The sequence below is a fragment of the Oxyura jamaicensis genome, chromosome 2, assembly GCF_011077185.1.
Source record: "Oxyura jamaicensis isolate SHBP4307 breed ruddy duck chromosome 2, BPBGC_Ojam_1.0, whole genome shotgun sequence".
NCBI classification, from domain to species: Eukaryota; Metazoa; Chordata; class Aves; order Anseriformes; family Anatidae; genus Oxyura; species Oxyura jamaicensis.
In genome coordinates this window covers 155,931,371-155,955,988 of record NC_048894.1, presented here as the reverse complement: position 1 = coordinate 155,955,988, position 24,618 = coordinate 155,931,371, and the positions used below count along the sequence as shown (strand labels likewise).

General features: G+C 40.8%; 1 protein-coding gene across 2 annotated transcripts in view; it reads left to right on the top strand.

The window, feature by feature from the left end:
- The window catches only part of TSNARE1 (t-SNARE domain containing 1), a 444,539-nt gene that overhangs the window by 204,637 nt on the left and 215,284 nt on the right, over positions 1–24,618 (top strand). For both annotated transcript variants that reach the window (XM_035317254.1, XM_035317253.1), the window contains exon 8: positions 20,014–20,178. In XM_035317254.1, the coding sequence (XP_035173145.1) occupies positions 20,014–20,178 (165 nt within the window). The remainder of the gene's footprint in view (positions 1–20,013; positions 20,179–24,618) is intronic.

Below are 24,618 nucleotides of genomic sequence, written 5' to 3'. Positions count from 1 at the left end.
CTGTGATAACAGACACCTGGACTGTGCTAAGTGCAGACACTGAGCAAAGCAGAGCCATCCTCCTGCTCCAGCTTGTGCAATTTCCCAAAGCAGAACTCATGCCATGGACAAGAGGTGCAATGTGTTCCTCAACTCCCTCTTGTATGGAGACTAAGAGATGGGCAAGTCTATAGGGTTTATTCCTCTGCATGGAGAATCTGTTTGGAAATAGGACAAAAAGGCTTATTTCCATGAACTTGGCTTTTCATGGGGATAAGGTGAAGATCTTGCTTCCGGTCTATGCAACACGTTGTCAGTTATGGTTTGCATCCCCCGTTTCATTTGTTTAAAATGAAGAGCTTCAGTATTGTCTGCCACCTCCACTTAGACTCTAAGTTCTTGGATGTCTGTGACCATGATGAGAAACAGAAATGATTGCTCAAAAGAAAGAAAGAAAAGAAAAAGAAAGAAAGAAAGAAAGAAAGAAAGAAAGAAAGAAAGAAAGAAAGAAAGAAAGAAAGAACTCCACCAAGCAAACAAAAAAACAAAACCAACAAATAAAGAAAAATAAAAGTAAAGCACCTGCTTGCAAGCACAACTGATTTCTGGTGGGTGAGGAAGGTGTTACGGTGTTTTGGTGTTTTCTCCCTTTCTGTGCCCAGCAGTTTGTAATTGGTAAGGTGATTTGAGGAAAGAGTGTGGGATTTTGGCTTTGCGTGCAGCGTGACATACCGACCTCTTCTGGAAGCCCAGGACCAGGAATTTTGATGGTTTGATGGCCACGGTGTGTGAGCTGCCTCGATGACCCTGATATTCAAGCACGATTAAAAGCATCAGTGCTGAACTGGGCATAGAAATAAAAAAGGCTTTTCCAGGAGTTGCTGGGGATGGGGTGAGGGAAGCCGCAGATGCTGCACATTCCGGAGTGCCATCTGCTGGCACAGGATTCCCTGAATCAGATACAGGAGCCTTGTTCTAGCGTGCTCGGATGAGAGCGGCAGCAGAGAAGGCTTGACAAGCCATCGATGTTTGTCGTTGCTTAGCACTGAGATGGGATAAAATCTGCACGGAGGTGGGGTGCATTAGGGGCCGTGAGTGTGTGTGATGGGTGAGAGGGGGGCACAGCAGTGACACGTCAGCGGGTGCAGCACGGAGTTGTGCTATGAATTTAACAGGTTCCGAATGATTTAAACTAAGAATAAAACTCAGCTCAGCTGTGTGAGTACAAGGTGATGGGGATATCAAGGGGTTTTCATGGTGGTGTTCATGTTCTGGATGCCTGCCTGGTTGGAGCTGTCAGACAAGCATGGGCTGGGAGGAAGAAAAGGCAGGAGAAGGGGTTCTGTGGACAAGCAAAGGGAAGGATGCTGCACTGTTCAAACGGAAGGAGAGAGCTCTTTCTTTTTTCTTTAAAATGTTGAGTAAAGGATAGGCATTTTTTTTTTTCCTTTTGCTTTTATACGCTTTGTTCCTCATATAGTAATTTTGCAAGTTTGCATCTGTTCCATGTGGGATTTTATTTGTGTTCATGTCCTACAGTAATCCTGCTTTTTTCAAGAACCTTTATTTATTTATTTATTATTTTTGTTGATGTTGGTCTTGATGATATCCATCACTATAAAATCTTTTTCTCTTCCTAGTATTGCTTCCAAGACTGCAGGCATTGACCCCCTCCCTCCCCCCCCCCCACCCCGTAGAGACCTAAGTTCACACGAAATCCCTTTAATCACCCTTTGGCTATCTTGACCCTCTCATTCTGTGGTCTTGAATCTCACAGCTCACCAGTGGTGCTTCGTCCCCTGCCCACAGCTATAAAAGTCTGGAAATCATTGTAAAATATAAGATAGTCATCAAAAGAAAAGAGCAAGTTCAAAGAAGCATAGGAAAGGAGTTTGTGTTTTTGTTTGTTTGCTTTGGTTGTTGTTGTTGTTTTTTTTCTAAGTGTTTTATTAGGCTTCTTTGTTTATGAATAAATGATAGTATTTAATTGATGTGAAACAGGGGGAGATGAGCTGGGAACTTCTCCAATGCTGATTTTTTAGTAAATATTCCTGCAGGTATCAACCACTTTGCAAGTTATTTCAGCTCTGTTGGGGAAAGAACCCATCCCCATTTTGCAGAAAAGGCAGAGGTAAGATGGAGAGTGTAGGTCATAAAGCAGGTTATATTGAGCCTAGGGGATTTGATTTTGTCATTGCAGTAGACACAAGGTTTTTGTTCCTAGAGTATCCTATGCAATGGGTTATCAGGTTTTTTTTTGCTTGGTTGGTTTTGTGCTTGTTTGTTTGTTTCTTTTTATAATTTGGGATACTCAGAAGGAAATGGAGATTGGTGGGTCTGGAGGTGTGTATTTTTGGCGTGTAAGGAGTCTGCAAAGTATATGTTCCAGTTGTTTGTTTGACCACTCTTTAGCACTGGAGTTCTAGGTGTGGGATTGGGAGCAAACATGCAGAGTTAAGTCAAGTACTTCTGGATACCCCTCATTGACTTTGAAAGTTTCTCTCTGTAAAAGCAGAAGAATTGGGCCATGGTGTTTTCATGGTGTGAGGATTTGAGGAACATCCCCTTTTCCTCTCAGTAGGGTTGTGCTGCCATGGGCCATGCTTACAGAGTAGGAAGGATGGAAGGTGGAATTAAACTCTTGCAGTGAGGTCCATCTCTTATGACTTCTTCGTAAATGTAATGTAATCATAATAGGCATTGACAGGAAAGGATTTTGCAAAAGGAGTGATGTACTGCATTGCTCTGTTCATTCCACTGGATTTCCACTGAAGAATCAATGAATGAATGAGGTATTTCATATTTATCCAACATCATTACATTTAGTGGCTCTGAATTTTCCTTTTGATATCCTCCATTAATTCCCAGCATCTCAGCAGGGAACAAGTCAATCTCGTTGTTGTCTGGCACAAATATTTGGTGAGAAGGTTACTGTTAAACTGTAAATTAGCTTCCATATGTTCTGAATGCAAAGATATACATGGAGTTCTTTACATACCATGCCAAGTAGCTCCTCTTGGCAGGTCGCTCCTCTGAGTATGACAAAGAGGACTTTGGCTTCATTGCAGAACAAGCGATGTGAGAGGACCGCTTGTCTGCAAAACCTTTTACATCAGGAAAATTCCTTGCACAGTGATTCACTCATGCCATATGTGGAGGAATTAAATTCTGGGTGAGATGCATGAAGGAAACCCCACAGGAGAAGAAATGATTTGGCAGCTGATCTGTAGAGCTCTTTCAGCCACCTCTAAAGAAAATGCTGTGATGCCAGTATCAGTTTCATTACACATCTGGGCTTGACTCATCTGCTACAGTAAAAGAAGAAAGAAACCCAAAGAAATAATTAAAGTTCATTATTGCATAGATATGAAATAGCATTATTAAGTATCTACCTCACACTTATTTATAACCCTTCTTCCTGACAGAGCCTGACATGTTTCGCAAACACCACTGAATGATTATATATTCTTTGCCCAAAATCTGAGGATGTTGCTCTGCATTTTATTCATCACTTGTTCAGTCAAAATTTATGTTCCTGCACAATCCATGCATTTTCCAAGATCTCTTTGTGTAGGTACATTACTCATGAGACCTGTGAGGCATATTTAGAGCAAGCTAGGGTGGAAGGACTTGAATTTCTTTTTGAGAATGCTGACACTTTCTGGACTGGGCACTGCTACTGCATGGTAGGGTGAGACTGCAGGAGAATACCACCATTGTCACTCCAATCCAATAGACACATCTTCATTAGCAGGATATGGTTATCAACGACGATGCTTGTCAAGGACAACAGAATCATCATGACTCCTCTTTGAAAAAATCCTGGGATGGTGGACGGTGCCTAATGCTCAGAGTATTCTAACACTTCAGCAAAACTCAGGCAAATGGAGTTTCCTGAAAAATTAACCCACATGTCAACATCCTCGAGAGTCTGACTTAGGATGTGTTTCAAGGACAGAGATAAGTCAGCGTCAGGCTGGTCTCATCTCTTTCCATTTTCCAAATTTGACACAAGAAGATTTTTTTTTTCCAAGGTGTGAATTGGATAAGTGCCTTTGGTATATTAGCACAACCGTGTTTGAGCTAAGCAGCACCACGGGTAAAAGCATGGATGGTGGAAGGAAATGCAAGGACTCCAGCAGAAAGACACTATAAACTTTCCAGGCACTTAAAAACATGGAGCCAGATGCATGCACCTCTACTGACTGGAAGTGTCACCGCCCTCCATAGGCAGTTTCAGTGGTCCATAGAGCACTTTCCATGGAGAAAGTCAGTGTGAAACCTAACAATTATGTTAAAATACGTGGTGGTATTATATACTTAGTTAGCGTCCACAACTGGACATGGAAAATAAATGTCCAGCATTAAATCTGTCAATTTCCTCAGTTGTTCTAATCTAAGATCAGCAGACTATTTAGGGTTTACCTTTAAAGAGGGTTTTTCCAATGATTTTCATTTCCCCCTTTTTTTTTCTATTATCGCTTTTACCACTTTCTCTATTGCCACTTACTGTGGCAAAAAAAAAGTTTCCTTTCCAGACAGAAGGCAGGAGGGATGTTTTCAACTAGTTCTGCCTCTTTCTCTGTTACTGTCTCTCCTCCTCCCCCATCTCTTACTCATGCCTTTGCCCTCCATAGAAATTTTGGTGAAGAATTGATAGCAAAGAGCGTTGAAGCCAATTCCTTGCCATGTGTTCCCCCATTTATAGCATGTGTTATGATCAGTTACATTTCTGCCCATAGCCATACTATTAATGTTTAAATTGTGCTTATTGACATAATGAAACCTACTGTGAGACTAAAAATATAAATATGCTCAAGGAACAGCTAGGAAAACAAGATAAGAGTATCTCAGCACCCAGGGAACATTCACAGGTTGGAGAGTAATAGTGAACATTATTTATTTTGCTCATCAACAATTTTTCAATGAAAGCAGATTTAGAAAGTGTGGCAGTTCTCAGCATATTAAGTGTGCAGCTCTGAAACAAATTGGGATTAGCTTGTGTAGTGACTCCTTTCTGTGTAGTAGCAAACTGCTTCTGACTGAAGCTTTAGTTTACCAAGGTCCTCCCCTCGACTGAACCAGTGGAGGCTAAAAGCATGTTCTGTGTACATTGCTGTCTTTTCTATTTTGAAATATGAAGAAAGCCAACAGTCCTTGATTGTGGATGATTTTTTAAGTCTTTATACAAACTCATTGAGGGCTTTTCCCTCTTCTACTTCATTTCAGATACCAGTATGAGTCCTCCTAATATGTTAACCAAATATATCACTGAAGTCCCTTCTTCAAGACTCTCACCATCTAACAGACTGATGTTTTTAAGGAGCTGCACATGACACTGTGGGCCCAATTAAATAAAACCTATAATGAAGGGATATGAAATGGGGTTGAGCAGGAACTGGGAGTGCGAGTGTCAAAACACAGTCCTTTTTCTATTGATTGTTCTTTTGCCTGATTTCTACACTGTCTTTTAGGAGAACAGGGTAGTATTTTTATAGAGAAGAGTAGTAACCTTCATAACTCAAAAATATAATTGTGGGCAATGATAAAAAGCAGCCTGCTGAGACAAAACAATCAGGTTTAGTCCAGGTGTTTAAAAGAAATAATTAGATATGATGAAAGCAAATAAAGGTAGTAAACAATTTTCTAGGAGTTATCAAGAGAAGAAAAAGAGTCAGAAAAGACTCATTGAGATCCATGAGAATTTTGCCATAAGCTTCACAAGGATCAAAATTCAGCCTTCGGCCACCAGATCCTAGGATTTTAAGGCTGTTTTGGCTGTTTTCTTGCTGATACTCTTCTTGGTCAGAGTCTCAGCTTGTAACATGAAAGTTCGGCTTGGATCTTGGGAGAGAGGAAGGTGGAATTGGTGAGGAAACCAACTTTAAAATTTCTTCTTCTTTAGTAGAGAAGAACTAAACACTTCAGTACATCCTTCTTGGGTCATACTGGGCCTCCCTTGACTGATTTAAATTGGCTGTGAGGCTTCTTCCTGCCTCTTGTTTTGTTCTGAGCACTAAAGGGGAAGCAAAGACCACTTGTCTGGCTTGAGCACATTTCGTGGATAATCTGTGTCTGTTCTCTAGGCTCTATAACGTCTTCAAAAGACACAGCATCGAGCATCTGCTTTCTCCTCTCTCCCAGCCATCAGTTTGTTTCTTATGAAATATTTATTAAGAGAATGATATTTGCAGGCAGAGAAGGAGATAATTCATGCGAGCAATCAGCTCTGGGTTAACTGGAGAATGAAAATGTCTTGGACCGTAGCAAAAACTCATAATCAAAGGGCTCCCCAGCTATCCATCAAACAATCAATTACTGTATCCATTAGTCCCCTTTCACCACACATTAGAACAATTTACTAGACATGCTAATGTTCGGGTCATTGCTCCTTAAGGATGAGCAAATAGCAGAGGCATCTATCAAAGTTTTGATGCTGTGTGATCTCATACAGTGTGAATATATGGCTTAGATCACTTTATATCCTCATGGTATCATTAAGTCTATTAAGGACCTCGTCTGTGGGGGGCATGCTGCTTGCCTCCAGCAGCTCAAGGAAAATTCAAAAGAAATTCAACATTTCATATGGCTTCTCTGTGGTGAGATAGAGGGTCATTCTGTGTGAAACACGAATAAACAAACTACGCATCAGTAAAACAGTGATGTTTTTGTCACTTGTTAGTTATGCTGTTCAGATTAATTGCCAACATATTTTCTATTCTTAGATGTGCCGTGTGTGGGGAAGAGATTTTTCTAGGAAGATGGAATCCAGACAGGACATCACTCCAGAACTGTCTTGATTTAGTCTTTATCTAGTAGCAGATAAATCTAGTGGGATCTCAGATCACGTGTGTTGGAGGAATCCATGCTAATATTTCCATAGCATGGATTTCTACCAGTGAAGGAAGCTAGATTCCTTCTACAGCCAGTGAAGAGAAATAGACACATCCTAAAGTACTTATCTGAATTAACTAGGATGGATTGTTCTTTGCAGTCAGGGGGGAAGCAAAATAATCTTTTCTTTTTTTTTCCTTTTTTTTTTTTTTTTTTTCTCCTCCCTCCCCATAGTCTCCCTTGGTTGGGATTCATCTAGCCAAATCTTGGCATGTGCAGTCTAGGTCTCTACCTCCGAGCCTAACATTGGAGGCTCCATTTGTAGTCTATGATACAATCTCATGTGTTAAGTAGCTGTCAATCTTTTTAATCTGGAGCATAGGGCTCTAATCTCCATTGACTTTATTGACCGTGTCTCCACTGAATATAATGGGCATCTTAATAAGGAGTTTGGAGGTCAGTGCTTGCCAGATATGTAAAGCTTGGTGAGGTGGATTTCTCGAAGTTCAATTTGGCTGCTGAGTTCAGACATAGATATGTGCTGTGCAAACATCTCAAATTACTTTAAGAGGGATCCCACGTGCATGTCCATACCTCTAGACCTGATCTGGTGGCAGAAACTGAAATCTAGCTGCAGGTAACTGTTAGCAGCATATAACTCCGTAGCTCCATTAGCAGCACATAGCTCTTTGGAAAGTCAGGGGAAAAAAATAACAAATTAAAAAAAAAAAAAAGAATCAAGGGCATAACTTCATTGGATTGAATTACCCACTGAAGAAACCCTCTACAATGTTTTGAGTAGACAGGAGGAGAAGGAAATAAACTCCCTACAAACAGCAAAGAGCATTGTGTGCATGTCTTAGGTTATGTAATAAAAAGCTCATGTTCATGCATGCAAAAGGGCATGGAGGAGCAATGGCATGTGAGAAAGCCTGAGCAACACCCTACCCGCTCTTGGTCAGCCAGAGAAGGCAGTGGGATGAGGCTGTTGGTGCCATTTGTGTTTGTGTGGGTGAGGATATGTCTGTCGGTGTGAATACATACGTCCAGTTGTTTGTATGTGTTGTATGCCAGTGTGTGTGCCCACTGGAAATACATGCTTACCCTTGCTGCTGGTTGGACCTGAGGGCATGGGGCTGCCAGATTTTGGCTATAAGCAGTTATTTCACACGGCATTTTGAAGCTTGAGGTGTAATCTAGCCATCAGAGCAAGAGCAGGAAGCCTTCCACTGAGAGCATCTTTTTCCAGTGTGGTTTTGGAGACAGAGGTCTCTTTCAGGGAGTGAAATATGATTTTAATTCAGGGAGTATGTCCTAGCCTTGCAGAATCTGTTCATTTCTCCTTTATTGCTGTAGGAATGGAAAGTATCCAGATTCGAGCCCTTTGAGACTAGGTGGAATAGTTAAGAAAATTACCGAGAAGCAAGCAAGCAACCAAAAACACATGCAGCAGTTTTCAGAGTACACTCTAACACGTGACAAAATTCCTCCGGTGTTTGCACGAAAGTTTCCAACAGACGGAATTTTATGGCACAAGCAGTCAAATCTTTGAGCAGGTAGTTTGGGAAGGGTATTGTCATACACAGAGAAATCAAAAAAAGAATCCAAACAGAGCAAGTAAAATAACATGACCCACAGAATGTAAAGCATCAGATGAGAAAACAAGGGAGCTAAATTAAGTAGTTTAGAAGAGAGTATCAAAAAAGATGTTTTTACAGTCTATAAATACTTTCAAGGTGAAAATATAGATGAAGACTGGGTGGAATATTCACCAAGTTAAATGATAGAAGTCAGAATGGCCTAATGTTGGGAAAGAAACATGTAGGTTTAGTGCTAAAGCTAATAAAAAAACAGTTGTGTTGATGGTTTATGCCCCATCAGTTTGGCAAGTGAATAGTACAGTTAAAACAAAAGTAAAATAAATAATAATAATGTTCCAATAAAAATGTGTGGTAGAAATTATCCAAATCTGTATCTGTGGCCTCTCCTGCCATTGACGCAGTTAAAGTATTGTCCTGATGTTCACTGAAAAAATGAACATAATTTGGGCAATTTTGTTACATGTCACATTCCAGAGGCACTGAGCTGAAAACCTTTCAGCATTTTTTATCTTAATCCTTTCTCTGAATGTTTTATTTTGCAAACATTTTAGGTAGCTTTTCAATCCTCATGAAAGCCTCCATGAAGCCCATATGCTAATGGTGTGGTGTGGGACTGAACGGCTGAGCTTAAAAAAGGTTAGCAGCTCTGTAAATGTATGGCACAGAGACGGCATGGAGCACACGAGGATAATAAAGCTGGCTTGCATTACACTCCTCTCCTGGCATTTCCTATTTCTTGTCACTGTTTGTAAGGTCAAACTCACTTCATCTTTCCCAACGTAGAACTCATACAGGATAAATTAGCAAACTGCAGAATTCCTCTTATTTAATTTTCCCTGGAAAAACTAATTCAGAAAGAGTATTTTATTCCCTTGAGCAAAGTTTATAATTCCCATTTTTATTATTTCACTTTGCAGGCATTTTGGTCACAGATACACACCTGCGACTAAATTTACCTAAAATCATTAGTTTCTCTTTCTTGAGATGTTGTCTAAATCTGTAATAACTTTATTGCTATTCCTGGGGAAAGATACAATTTTCTTGTTGCTGTTCTTATGTTTTTCTTCAAATCAGCAAATATCCTGACTTCATTTGACTTGTAATTCAAGTTGTCACTCTTCATTTTTCTTGCAACTGAAACTTACGTACTCCAAATCAAGTTGACTGGTTGTTAAATGTTTCCAGTAATACCGTGTCCTCAGATCCAAGTGGCTTATTGCTGTCACAGCACACGGAAAACAGGGTGAGCATTTAATTCCCTTCAGTTGAACTTATATTTTAAGGTTGTTTATGGGCTGCAAGCTTAGACTGGGTTTGTTGGGGACTACCATTAGTCAGGGGAAAGAACCTCTGCTCTTGCATCGTGTGTCTGGGACAGGTAGGAGGAACAGCCACTGGAAGAGACCCTGTGGTGTTAATGGAGAACAGAGAAAGTGCTCCTATAGCACTTAGATAGCAACCACTTAACCAGAATAGTTGAAAATGTGTTCTTTATTTCACTGGATGTATTTCTTTAGGAACAAATGCCCAAGACTTTTTGATTGCAAAAGTCCTTTTCTAAACAGGCTCTGCTATGCAGTGCCATGCCATGATGATATACTTAAGAACACAACTATTAGAATCCAATGCAAATTTCCAAGTATCTCCTTTCCTCCCAAGAGGATGATTGTGTCCCATGACCTGGAACATCTCATATTTGAAGCAAAAAGCAAAATAAAACATGTTTGGTAGCATGGGGAGACAATAAAATGAATTTCTGTTTGTTAGGGTATACACTTTCAGCATATCCCTTTTTAGCTTGAGCAGATATGTTGCTTAAAAGAGACACAACACCTAAGGAGAAGCCCATAAGGACTGTGTTTTCCTTATCTTGTTTTTTTTTTTTTTTTTCTTGACCCAAGAAGAACAGCAGAACCTCTATAATAAACATAGGCATATGTCCTCTTCCAGATTCGCTTGAGTGGGCTTGAAGGCACAACCAGCTCAAGTAGTGTTGGGACTGCCTTCATGTCTTTGCCAACAAGATAGGTTTTGTCATTGCTCCCAAGTTGTTTTCTAGCAAAACAAGTGGGGAAAAGTCCATCCACCTGTTTAAAGGTCACTTGACCAGTTATAACTGATGGAGGATAAAGGACATTCACTAAAATACTTGCCTGAATCACTTGCCTGGATTTTCTCCTTTATTACATAATCTAAAACAAGACCCTAGAAAAAAGTCAGGCAAATTTTAACATGTTCAGCACTACTTGTATTTGGAAATACCACAAAATAATTACCTAGTGTTTATCAGTAATGAGTTCCTCTATCATCTTCACAGCATCCTTTCTTTATTAAATCTAGATTTATTCAGGATGCTTTTGATCTCTTCAGTTTCTGGTCGTAGAATCATAGGATATCCTGAGTTGGAAGGGATCCACAAGGATCACTGAGTCCAACCCCTGGCTCCACAAAGGACCACACAAAAACCAGACCCTATGTCTTTGCCTAACTTCCAGCCTGACCCTCCCCTGTTCCAGCTCCGTGCATTTCCCTCGGGTCCTGTCAGTGTCCCCAGAGAGCAGAGCTAAGCACCTGCCCCTTGTGACTTGAGGGACTTGATTTGCTTTCTATTTGGAGGTCTCTTTCTCAGCTAGAGACACCTCATGGGAGTCATCAGTTAATTACTCAGATGGACGTGCCTGGCTCTGACTCTTGCTGGACCGTTGTGAGTAAATTGCATTGACTTTATGTTTTCAGGTTTCCAGCCTGTAGTACTGCCCTGCTTTCTTCAGAGTTAGTACTGAAATAATTTCTGTGAGGTGGACCAAAAGGCAGAGCATCCTTTGCTGTAGAAGACAGACTGTTTAAGTCTTGATGCCTCATTTTCCCTTATGGTGAAATCTGGTGGATAGTAATTCCCAACCGCAGAAGGCTGAGAAAAGCCTGTAAGTGAAAATAGGTTATGTTTGCCTGCAGAGGCAGTGCTGTTGTCCCAGAGCTAGTCATTTCTGTGCTGCAGCATCTTGCTGCTTTCCCAGGATCATGCTGGCATTACTTGAGTGGGGGCTCCGCCGTGGGTGGTGCCATAAGCTGTGGATGGATGAAAGAGCCTTGTCCCATCCTTCTACTCCAAGCTCAGCCCCCAGCTTTTCTCCTCCTCTCCCCCAGAGGTGGACCTCACTCTTAAAAAGAGGCAGGACCCTTGCCTAGTCTCCCCAGCCCAGCAGCTGACCACCGACCCCAGCAGATGCTCAGCAAAGCTCCTTTGGATGGGCAGTGAAAAGATGCCTCTGGCTTTTGTCCATGTTTCAGGTCAGGCTTTTGGGCAGTGGCTGAAGTGTTGTGAATGCAGGCAGTGCCAGGGCTGTGAAGTGGGCAGGTGTTTTGCAGAGCAGCCACTAAATGGGAATGTTTCTCAGTCCCAGGCTGTGAACATTTCCTTGGACTCTGAGCAGTCCACTGAAACCCTAGAAAACACCAGTAGCGAATCAAGATTAAAAGATTGCTGTCAAAGAGGTTTGTTTTGTGGGAATCAATTGTGTTTCTGAAGAAGAGTAGCTGAGAACTCCAAAAAAAAACAGAAGGCGATGAGGATTAACAGGAGTAGCTTTCCTTCGAAGTGCATGGCTTTGAAATATACTCTGGTTTTGCCACTGACATACAAATCCAAATGCTCCATTCTGCGTAGCAGCTATTAGGATTCAGTAAAAGCACCTGTTTTCATACCTTCCACGTAAAGCAGTGAATTTCTGGAACGAAAAAGACGTACTTTATGTTTCCAGCATCTTCCTACTTTACCCCTGCTCCGCTCTACAGGGTGGCACTGTGCCCGTGCTAGAGGTTGTCTCTGCCGCAGGAAACCAAGCTGAATTTGGCTCTCGCCTCCATGTGAACCCAGGAAAAGGCTTCTCACTTTTTTATTTTTTTGCCCTAGACAGGTGTTAACGAGTGAGCCAGTGACTCATTCTCCTTCTAGTTTGCCTTTCTAGCGGGAACCAGCTCTCCAGCTGCGTGGCACATAACACCGGGAGGCAGAAACAACACGATCCCTTCTAGGCAGTTGTGATGTGTCTGCGAGCTCTTGCGAACGTGGTCCATTTGCAGAAATGCTGGGTGCTTCAGCTGCTCAGCGATGGAGCTGCGAGCAGGGGAGTTTTCTGCCTAGCATCAGGATCCAGGGACGATGTACAGTGCAGCTCTCAGCCAGCAGTGCCAGCCAAAACACAGTGCCAGCAGCAGAGCTGTGCGGAGCCAGAGAATGATGAGAATATAATTCAGACAGCTAGGAAAGGGCAGGAACAGCTTTAGAAATGTGATGCGATGCCGTAAAAATACCAGCGAATGCTCTTCTTCAAGACGGTCCTAAAGGAACGTTTATCTGCTTGCTTTGCGTGTATGGAGATGACACCTGAAGCTGCTGACAGTACAGGCAGCTGGCTTCAGGAAGGATGGGTTTAGGTATTTGTGATCAGACTTGCATCATTCAGTGAATTGGGCTTGAAAATAAAAGCATGTTAGGTGACAGAGAGGGGGAATTTATGAACAACTGCTGCTGTTTCATTTCACTCACGTTGCCACAGGACCATCTATTTGCATAGCAGATAAAGTCCTCAAGTCAAGGGAAAGAAAGGAGAAGGACTGGAAGTAGGAATAGGACAAAGTACCCCTTCTCTCGCTTATGGGGCATCTGTAAGAATTATGCAGGGTGAAAATATGTGACAAATGTAGCCCTTGTGATCAACTGAAATTTGCAGTAGAAGCTGAGGCTTTCCATGGGCAAATTATCTGACCTAAGGCTGTGCTCGGTGTCAGCTCCACCACCTGAGCCTGGTGGGAAGGGCATTCTTCCTAAATTTTGTCTTCACCTTGGGGTGAAAATACGCGGCGCTTCTTAAAAGCATGTTGGATATCAGAGAACTAAACCTCAGGCCTCTGGTTTATTTTCCTTTTCTTCGTCTACCGCAGACATGTCATTTAATTCTCCAACCCTGAGTACAGTGAGATCGACTCTGAACTAGAGCAGCCCTAGGAGCTGAGGTCAGGATTGCTCAAAATGAATTTGGTGGAGTAATAAAGTCTTGAAGGAAAAATAAAGAAGAAAGAAACAGTAGGAGGTATGAACTGGGTACTCTGTTAGTAAGTCTCTTCTAGTTCCAAGAAACTAAATGGATTTTCTTAGTCTTCATGACTGCAGAGACTTGAATGATTGAATTTATAAATGCTGAAAAGCGAATCAGCAAAATAGTTTCTGTTTTTACATTTTCCCTGAAACTAGTAATTTCTTGCAGACTCCATAGCAGGAAGCTGGTAGAAATGGTGATTTTCTTGCTCAATTTCAGGCCCACATCATTCAAAAGTAAACAACTTGATCAAGAGTGAAGACAGCAAAACATGAGACATTCTAGTTAATTTAAATAAAAATGTACTTCAACTCTTCTCTTTATGCTAATTTTTGCATGCTGCTTTTTCTCATGCTACATTGGTGCAGAGTAATCACATTTACATAACTCGAGGAAAATGCTGAATGCATTTCTGTATTTGCCTGTGTTAGAGATGCATGCAGGAAGGATGGAAAATATCCCCCTGAAAGTGGCCTTTGTTTAGGACTTGAAGGCAGTAGTTTAAAATGTGCCCAGCGTTTGAGTGAGAGGGAAGAGCAAGCAATGGTTAATTTGTGATTGCATTTCTTCCCTCGTTGTTGTGGGAAGCTCCTCTCCTAAGATAACAGAGCTCAGATTACCAATCACCGCTGTGATCTTCTGTGTGAAAGATAATACAAAGTTGTAATATCACTATTTCACTCCTCTAAAAGATTTAGAGGTCCCAGGCTGCTTGTTCTGTGCCTGCCTGAGGCCTTTCTACCTGTAATTGCTTTGGGCTTTTGCTTGGTGAGAAACAGCTCTAAATCTCATTGAGTCTGCAGGGTGAGTTGTTTTGGAAGGGTGGTTTGAGAAAGATTATCTAATTCGATTTATCTGTCTTCTTAACCTCGCTGTATATTGTAGATAGGCAGGCCAAACTGGCTACTCCGTGCCGTTTTTGTCCTAGACGGCTTGCAGTGCCAACGTGCTATTAAAAATGTGTCAGGCACAAGCAAGGAGTGTAACGACGGCAGTATTCTGCACAGTGGTCCTCCATGCAAAGTATTTTATTGATCTTTAATGCAGGCACTCTGGCCTCATTATTCTACATGCAATAAAAGGCGAATCTCTGAGCCTGGATGCTAGCGAGAATAGGATATCCTCATAAAGTGTAGCCTGGCTGTTTATGTGTCTATACATACTATAAAGCAGGAGATAAACATCTCTGCATTTGCATTTTGTGTGAAAGCCAGAGCCAAAATGTTACCCAAGGAGATGTGAGAGCTTGCAGGAGGTGTGGGAGGTGCGTTGATTACTGTTTGAGCTGGCCATATCCCTGCTGGAGGCACGGGAAGCTTCTGGAGACTGGAGAAGACAGAGCACCTTTCCTTGGTGTGCTGCCTGAGGCATGTAAGACCTCTAAAATGCTCTTACTTTCCTGCCTGCAAAAGGTTTCTGTGGAACAGCCCACAGTACATAGTACAAAATTAGCTTATTATTAGTGAGACGACTTCTACCTGGGCTTGTATAAACTCAGAGGTGATCAGGGAATTTGTGAGCTATGCTGTGCATAGCAAAGGAAGGTTACTGTCGGTTTGGGGATGGTTTTGAGCTGAGAGAAGTGGCTCTGCTACACAGTTGTCAGACCTCTCCTTCCTACATTGATCTTGATTTCATGATTTTGGTTATTTTTCAGTGAACTTCCAGTAACAGGAAGTGCGTAATGAATTTTGTGTTTCAGAGCAATAATGTGAAATAATAATGCAATAATAATATTTCAGCGCAATAATGTGAAATATTTCAGCGCATTAATAACTCCAAGACCTTGCAGGATGATCTAGAATAAATGAGACAGCTTTCAGTCATGAGTGTATTCCAACCATGCGATTATGAGGACGGCTCTAACTGATTGCAATATGCATTTGAGAGGAAAAGTAGCCAGCAAAATATTATTTGTGTTCCTTCTCATTCTCCAGAGTTAGGTTTTCAGTCCAGTTAGGAGACTCGCCTTCCCCATTTTGGCAAGAGCAGCACTGTCACATCCATCCTAAGGCAGCGAGGTGAGAGCTCTTCCTCTTCCCATATTCTTGCACGCACTCAGGAATGAAACTGCCTTCTCCAGGACACAACTCCTGATTGAAGTCAGAGTGGATGGAGATGTTGTAGAAGGGATTTACATTGTCTAATTTTAGGCAGTGAGTTCCTCTTCGATTGCCTTCACACAGAAGCTGAAGGTAGAAATGTGAATGTCTTCCTCAGCCCTTCATCCCTCTGTCCCTCTGGTTGTGTCATTCATCTGGTGGACACAGTCTGTAAACCCAGCTCCAATAAATCTTGTTTATTTACATCATCTTTTACAGATAGTTTTGGAATGACTGTGAGAGGCTGCAATAGCAGTTCACATTGAACACCTCACTAAAACTTTCACTGGTGCTGAGTCTTTTCACACCTATATCCAGTCAACACATCGTGTCCTTTATCTTTAGTACCTGTCCAAATGCCTTGTTTGCTTGATTATTTTAATTTCTGGTAAGGGAACAGCCTGTAATGAGCAATCAGAAATTACATCGTTAAAGTTAGAGACGTAAAAGAGAGCTACAGGAGTGAGTTGTTACCGGCACCCACCTGCAGGATATTCCCTAATTCTCCGAAGATGAACCCCGCAGGTTAGGTGATATTATATTAGGAGTAGTTCAGGTTAGATATCTGCTTCGGGGTGGAATTAAGAGCCTATTAACAGAGGTCATTTCAGTCCCTTCCTTGCTGGTATTATGTGATGCGGGCTGTAAAACTACTGATACTGCTGTGTACATAGAGAAGAAATTGTGTGTTAGCACCCTTCTTTTGTCCCAAATAATATACAAATGGGGAGTGAAGCAGATAAAGGGCTGGTTGGGGGGAGTCGTCTAAGCAGGGGTCTCAGATGTGCAACTTCTGATGTAAAGATTTGATGGCTGGTAAAATGCAGATACTGGCAGAAGTTGCTCCTCCCAGATAAGCGCCTTTTTTTTTTTTTTTTTTTCTTCTCTTTTCCTTTCCTCTATCAGCAGCTGCATATAGCATCTTCCCATTTGTGGAATAAATCTGATAAAAAAATGTAGTTGTAAGCAGGAACGATTTTATCCCAGTGAAAAGATTTTATCCAACAGAAAAAATGTTGTGCTGGGGCATAATTTTTCAGATATGATGAATAACAACAAAGTATGACCCTCAGTCCTAAGAATTTAGTTTTAAAAGAACTACTGAGCATATCAGATAAACTCAACTTTTTCTCTCGTATCATTTTTTTTCACAGGCAGTGTTTGGTTTATAGATACATCTTGACAAAAATCTGCCAAGGGCAAATTTCAACAAAAGAGCAACTTCAAACACATCCAATTAACAATTTATGAAAGGAAATCCAACAGAAAATTACACAGAGATTCACAGGGCATAAAATTTGGCACTAAATCAAATTTAATGCAGAAATGCCTGTATGGGGAGTTATGGCCCCGTGCAGTGCATTGTCAAAAGGAACTTTATCTGTGGAGGCTCAATGAGTGCCCTCCATCATATTTCTTCTTGCTATAAATAAGAGATTTTGTCAGACATGGCAATGAGCAAAACTCTAAAGGGAAAGAAATACACTGACAATCCCACTTATACACAGTTTTCAATCAGAAATATTAAGTCATTAGATTTCTTCTAATTTCCAAATCCAGGATTTGTTCAGTTTATCAGTGAAATGACGCCACTCTAGCATCAACAACCACAAAATCACTTTTAATTTCTCCGCACAGCCGGCCGCCGTACAGATCCCCCTAGCAGGTCGTGATGACTACAGTTAAGGTTACTATGGAACCGTTTTTGTGGCTGGGAGGCAATTTGAGACCCCCTGCATTCTGTTGTTTCACAGTTCACTTGTTCATTCAGCAGTTGTGGTTGGGTTTTCTCAAAAGATGTTAAGGACACAAAATCACATAATTGCCTTCAGCAGCTCTGAAATTAACTTAAGCCACTACTTTGTTTGGAGAAAAACATCTGTTTCTAGACCATTATGTATTTAAACTCGTAAATAGCTGGCTTTTGTAAGAGATGATTGAACAGCATCACTTGCATTGCTCTAAGTGTATTATATTTTGGGGTTATTTACAGATAGTAGGACCAACAAGGGAGGATGACAGAAATAGTTGACAGAAGCCAGACCAAGCATCTTTGTGATACAACTGTAGTATTGCAGGGACTAATATCATTTGAGGAGCTGGTTATTGTATTGTGGAATGTCCTGTTAATCCTGTGCTCCCACTTCAGAACAGGATGGGAAACATTTGGTAATTAGCAAATTTGATACCTTCCACTGAAATGGATATATCTGCATGGGGAAGCATGGATTAAGGTGGCCATTCACATGGATTTAAATGCATGGCACAACATCCTTGTTGTGACCATAGCACTTCACTAGATTACTGTTTTCCGGCATCTTCAGAGGTCAGACACATGAGCCCTTCCAGCCTACACCACCTTGTGCAGTATAACTGGTGAAGATGCAAGAAGTTCTCTATCACTAAAAATGAAACATTAGAATACCACATGGTGTGTTTTCTTTTCTTCTTGAGTCCATTAATATATGTTTTTGGCAGTGAAACACTCAACTAGGTAAGTTAGTGTCCGAGTCACATAATAATTGGTGAATAAGACCCGCCAGAGTATCTTAATCCTATTAAAACATCTTTTAAAGTGTAAATGAATTTTTAACCTCATTTTAAATGATGATTTTCTTCCCATAACACGCCCTTTCTCTGTAGATAACAGATCCCAGGGAAGCAGAAGGTGAAACAAAGATGTTCATGTCAAATATTTTTATCTTCTGTTTAAATGTTTAAAATATACTTGACTCTATACTGCCAGTTTTTTCTGCATGCCTCTACTTCTTCCATTACTCTACTTACTTCATCACGTTGTATAATTTTCTTCGTCTGCAACTAGGCGATGGTGATAATAATAATGAATTGCTTTTGTTAGGCAAAGTCTATATTTAGGCAACTGCAAAAGTTCTTTAGTCTCCAAATGCAGAAATTATACACTTTTTAAAGAGTTAAATAACAGTTTCCAGGTGCCCGATATTCTTCAGAATCTAGCTAGCTTGCGTGTCTAAATGTGACAGTATTAGTTAAAAAGTACCCATTTTCTCTATGTGCCTCCTTCAAAGTTCCTCCAAGGCAGATCTCTAAGCAGAGCAGCACGAAGTAAAACCCCTTAAAAGTGTCTTTTTTTGCTCATTCTCCTGCCTCCCTCTTGCATGTTTGGTTGGGTTTCTCATTTGTGCCTAGGTGGTTTGACATTATTTTCACTGTGACTTCCACTGCAGTCCTTACAGTCTTCCAGTCCTTCTGCGCCCTTCCAACAAGCTACCTGATGGCCTTGCTTCCTCTCCAATTTGGGGCATTTAAGAGCCCCGGTGTTTGTGCTGCAGATCAGTCCAGATTCAGAGAACTGAGCACCCTCCTGAATGGTTGTGCTTGTTTTTTCCTGTAGTTTCTGGGGACTTTGGGGACATTCAGGTCAAGAGCGTGCTGTAGAACTGCTATTTCTTCTTTCAACTTCAGAGCGCTGGAAGCAGTTGGATTGGTTTTTTATTGTAACTTTTGACTGGGAGTCAGAGCTCAGATCAAGGCCAGTTTGAAGGACTATGTGCATAGTTTGAAGTAAAATACTCATGAACTTGTAGGATTGAAGCCTTCTGTGATGCCTATTAGGACTTGGACTCAACCTCTGGACCGTCCACACCAACCTCATGTCAGTTCATTTTCTCAGTCCTGTCTATACTGAACCGTTTCTATAGGCACAGAAGCTAAAGGCTGGGAGGATGAGAATACCTTGCTAAACCTCTGCAGTGTAGATGAGTTGGATCACGAGCAGTCTCTTTGAACCTGGCTCAGAATACAAGCACAGCTCCCGAAGCCAACATGAACATCTAGCTACCTAGAAATCAGTTTCTGATGTGGAAGCAAAAGCAAGTCAACTCTACAGAGGAAACACCATGAAGCTGTGAGGTTCTCATACTGATGGCTGTGCAGGAACATTACAATAATGCAATAATGGCTTTTTTTTTTTTTTAGTTGTATTTATAGTTTCTCATAAATAAACAAGATAGCATCTTTGTTTTCTTTTGAAAGTTGGGCAGTAAAGTCTTCAAGGCAAACACATAGGGCTTATCTGTGTCTGAGAACGTATCTCAATCTAGAAGAATTTGCAATAAAATCAACAAGGTAATATGTGATTTTTTTTCATTTGCATGTAAATATTCTGTGAGAACTGTCAGAAAACAGAAACTGGTTGCTGGGGCTCTAATGTAGCTCAAGAGATCTAGTTTCAGGTCATAATGGTTCCTCAAGACTTGATATGTGTTCCCTCATGTAACTTCCAGTTACTCTCTTCACCTTTTCACCATGGTTTAAATAATTTATTGTATGACTATTTTCTTTGCCAGCACAAGGCTATATAAAACTGAACAAGAGTTAAAGTTCCTTTGCTTTCTTTCTATTCCCGCATCTGAGCAGAGCCCTAGGACTCCCTTCTCTGACCTTGCTGATGATGAGAAGATCTTCAACGGAGGAGATGGCATGTGGCAAAACCAGAGTCAGGATCAAGCCTTGCTCTCAGAAATCACAGAAGAGGATCTGGAGGCCATCCGTCAGCGGGAGGAGGCCATCCAGCAGATTGAGGTCAGTAACCTCCTCTTGTCGTGGGCTTGAAGCTGGAAGCGCAGGTTCCTTGTGTTCTGCATTGCTCAACGTGACAAAAGAAATGCTAATTAACGTGGCTGCCTGTACATCATCACTAGATGTAGGAGAGATTTATCAGTCATTTCTAAAATTGGAACTGAGTGACAGAAGGAAGAACTAGAAATCTATATGACCTGTAATAAAAATGGCAAGAAGTAATTAATTTTCATTGGCTGGTATTTTCTTCTTCCACAGTGGTCTGTAGTAAGGTAGTTTAATTGAACTTGCTTTTGAACAGCAAAACAACTTTCTTGTTGTGTTGCAGAAACAATTGAAAGTCATGTTTGGGACAGAAAATATTCATCTTTAACATTAGAGAGAATAATAAGTAGATTAAATAAGTTGATTTTTTTTAAGAATTGTTGCTTTGTCACAGTGTTTGGATGTTCTTAATATAGGTAAAAGAAGGCATACTATTTTTTCTCGCTTTTTTTTTTTTTCTTAGAGGTGCTATAAATATAATATGGTGAAGGGAACAAAAAGAAGTCTGAATGAGTTAAACATCCCACATTTTTCTTTTTATACCTCTCTTTTATGCTTTGGGAAACTCTTGTTACTCAAATTTAAGTAATAAATGAGCAAAAAGTAGAACATTATATATTTCTAATTTGTAAGCTTTTACAGGCCTAAACTCAAGCTGAACCAAAAAAAGAGGGCTTCAGAATAAATCAGAACATTTAATTAAGGACTATACTTTGTCCTTTAATGCGATTGAGCTAATTTTATCAGAATGGATTTTGGTTGTGGTGTAGCAGGAATTGTGATTGAGTTAACAGTGGGAAAAGAGGACAAATGTTCCTGCTGTAGACTGCTGCTTTGAGGGTTTGACCTCTGTTTGCACACAGTGATAGTTACATATGAGTCAATCCTGTAAGTAGGAAATATTGATAGTTTTATAGGAGTGGGTTGAGGTTAGTGTACATCTCATCTCTGTTATGGTTTGTTGAATTGAGATGATTGACCTTCGTGCACTTGTGTGCATTACTAGGGATGAAATTGTGAAAGAATATTCTCACATTGAGTATCTTTGGGAGCGAATTAACTTTTCACACCTGGGGAATCTCTTTGCACCCACCAAGACAAACTCTAGGGAACTTTGTTGCAAGAAGATGCACATTTTGAGATGATCTTGTACTGTGATGTCCAAGAAGGATGGATGCAATAGTACTTCTGCATCGTGTTTCTGCATCCTAAAAAGGATATTGTTGTGATTGTTTATTCTAGAATATAGTCACTGCTTTTCTCTTTCCATCTTTATCCTGCCCTGTTTCCTTCCCAGGGAAAAAAAAAAAAAAATAATAATAATAATAATAAAAAAAAGTCCTTATTTTACTGTTTAAAATTCTGTGTTTGTGCCACAGTAAGGTATTTCTGCACGGTGCCACACAGGACTATGTGGCCATGCAGGGGTGTGCAGGGTGAATTCTGCTGTCTCTTCTCTGCATTGTACACCTCTGTGCATCCTGAGAGTTGCTTTCCAGTGGCTTGTGGAAACTGGAGGAAACCTGCTTGTGTTGAAAGCTGAGGAGGCAGCCAAGGAGTTTAAGTGAACATAGTCCAAGTGCTACACAACTCCTCAATAAATGTATTTTGCTCATGTATTTTGCAGATTGCGCGTCTATTGATTTGGTAGCTTCTGCTTACCTTTCTGCTTAATATTAACTTCCCTCTGAATAACCTATTTGACTTTTGTAATTAGTGAAGTTCAGACTTGTGCTTCCCGAGAATGTTTGCACTTTGCTTTTACCAGTTGTTTTTCCCCGTCCCCATCATAGCTGCATCCATTTTGCTTTGCTATCTGAGATCCGTGTTTATCCAGTAAGCAAGACTGCATTCCACATACATTACTTCAAATGCAGCTAAAACATTTTTCCCTAGGAGGAAAGCATTTAGGCCCAGCAGTATTTTATTTAACATCTCTTTTGAAAGAAATATAATGAAAATGAAATGGATTTTTGGACTGCATCATACCTCTCCCCAGCTGTATTTGAATAAGCAGATGGTGCTTTTAAATCATTTTCGCTGGGTTTTGTTTTTCTGTTTGTTGACCCACATGAACATATTTCTTGTGAAAAGACTCATCTTGTACATTAAAACTTCCCCAGTTTCATTAGAAGTTGTCGGTATACAAAGAAGGGACTCATTGAGCTGAAAGTCACCCTTAAAACTTTTTTTAAAATATGTTTTCAAAACCAGTAACTAACCAAGAAAGCTAAAAGGAAACATTAGTCTTAACTGTCAAACCCAACTAATAAACTAAATTTATCACCAAATTGATATATAGCATTTGTTCTCCTGTGCTCTTTGGGGACCAGAATGAAGAATAGAGCAGTGCAAAACATTTTATGCTAGTAGATTGGCCTTACCGGGATTTTTACTTTTCTGAGTATCTAGCACCAGAAACATGTAGGTCTTAAGCAAAGCATTGCTGGAACATTTTGTCTTCTGGGGCACACTAATTAGCACATAACTTCAGAGAGGCTCATGATGCTGGTACCAGCGTTAGGCCTTTTCTTTTGGAGACATCGAATTTGTCCTTTTTGCAAGAACACATATAAAACCATTTTTTCATTGCTAAAAGAATGAAGAAATAAATTCTCTTGCCATCTAGTGTCCTGAAAAGCAGATATAAAATTGGGTCCATAATAGACATCTTCTTAATGTTCCAATGGTTTTTTCCCACTTGTGTGTTTTCCACATCTCTAGAATCTCTTCAGAGGTGCAGGTTAATGGGACATTGTTCTCTGTCATGAACATCCCTTGAGGCACTTTTCAGTGTTCACAGTTTCCACCTAGAAAGATAACAGCCATGTCAGAAGTTCAGCTGGCTGTTCATTTTATTTAAATCCACTTCTTTTGATATTGCTTGCAGATTAAAAATAGAGAAGTCTGCAAGGGAGATGTCTCGCCAAAACCTTACATTTTGGATAAAGATCTTTATTGCTTGGAAATGTCAAAATCTGGTAGGACACAGCAGCCTTGACACAAGTGTTATTTCTTAAAATATTGCTTTGAACTGTTACATAAAACCTATTTTAACTTGAACTGTATTGGCAGTGAATAATAGATGCCATAACAACTTTATATATAGCCCTGTAAAATGTGCCATCAGAAATACATGAGCTGAACTGTAATGTGCATTGTCAGTGCTCAGTGCTGGCACAAGCTCTGCCATAGCAAATGGATATAATTTAGCCCCCTTGTGCCTTTCATTGGCACCTGTCTTCAGGGGGGAAGAATTAAAACTTTGAGAAAAAATGGATAACCACTGAATGAGGAACTTTGCCTGGTGACTGGAAAGACCTAGAGAAAAAAAAGGTGCTAAATGCAGTATTGGTTCAGATGACCTCTGGTGATCCTTCCAATACAGACACAGCTGGTCCAGAGGTGAAGAGAGAGTAGGAGGAGGAGAAGAAGCCCTACCACCATTTCCATCAGGTCATCCCACCTCTTCCTCAACCTTCTGTCCTTTCCTACAGGAGCCTCACATCCCACTCCTGTGCTTCCTGGGCTGCTAATGCAGCAGTGAGCGTGTTATTACTGTCTACAGTGGTGAATAGCCAGGTCAGAAATATCATAGAGTCATTAAGGTTGGAAAAGACCTTCAAGACTATCTGGTCCAACCATCACCTTACTATCAATATCATCCAATGGCATATTTGAAGAGCTCCTACTGTTGAGAAGGCTTGTGCCTGTAATAGCAAAGGCCACTTTATTTATCCTGAGCTCCCTACACCCATTTTTCTCTTTCTGAGGAGCAGTAGCAATAACAGCTCAGCCCATGGAGGTAGGCAGCTGCCCATTTTGTTGGCTACCAAACCTGACATAACCAAGACTGATCACATCACCTCTCAGCCCTGAAAGGCAGCAGATGTCAGACACTTTTTAGAACTAATTGTAGTTACCAAATTACTTAACAATTAGAAGGTCAGTCAGACCAAATGAAGATAAGGTGAGTCTGGCTGAAACACAGTCTGGTGATAGATCAGCACTAACTGGATGGACATTACAGATTGGAGACCATCAGCTGCAGACGCCCGTGGAGAGTTCCCCAACAAAAGGGTGCTAGAAAAGCATTTGGAAGTAGTTCAATGTCAATTCTGCCATCAGTCTATGTGACCTGCGTGCTCATCATGCTGATCTTAAGTCATTTATCATTAAAATGAGGATAAGAGCATCATCCTACATCTCAGAGAGAATTGGGAGAATAAGTTGTTTAAGGTGTTCTTTCCTCATTTAGGTCAGAAGACACAAAAAATCTCAGAAAGGATCGCCCTGGTCCAAGGGGTATTTCCACAGGTTTCCATTTCTTTCTTTTTTTATATGATGCAGAACCAAGGCATTATCTTGGCTGATATGAGAAGGCGGACAGTTTTCTCC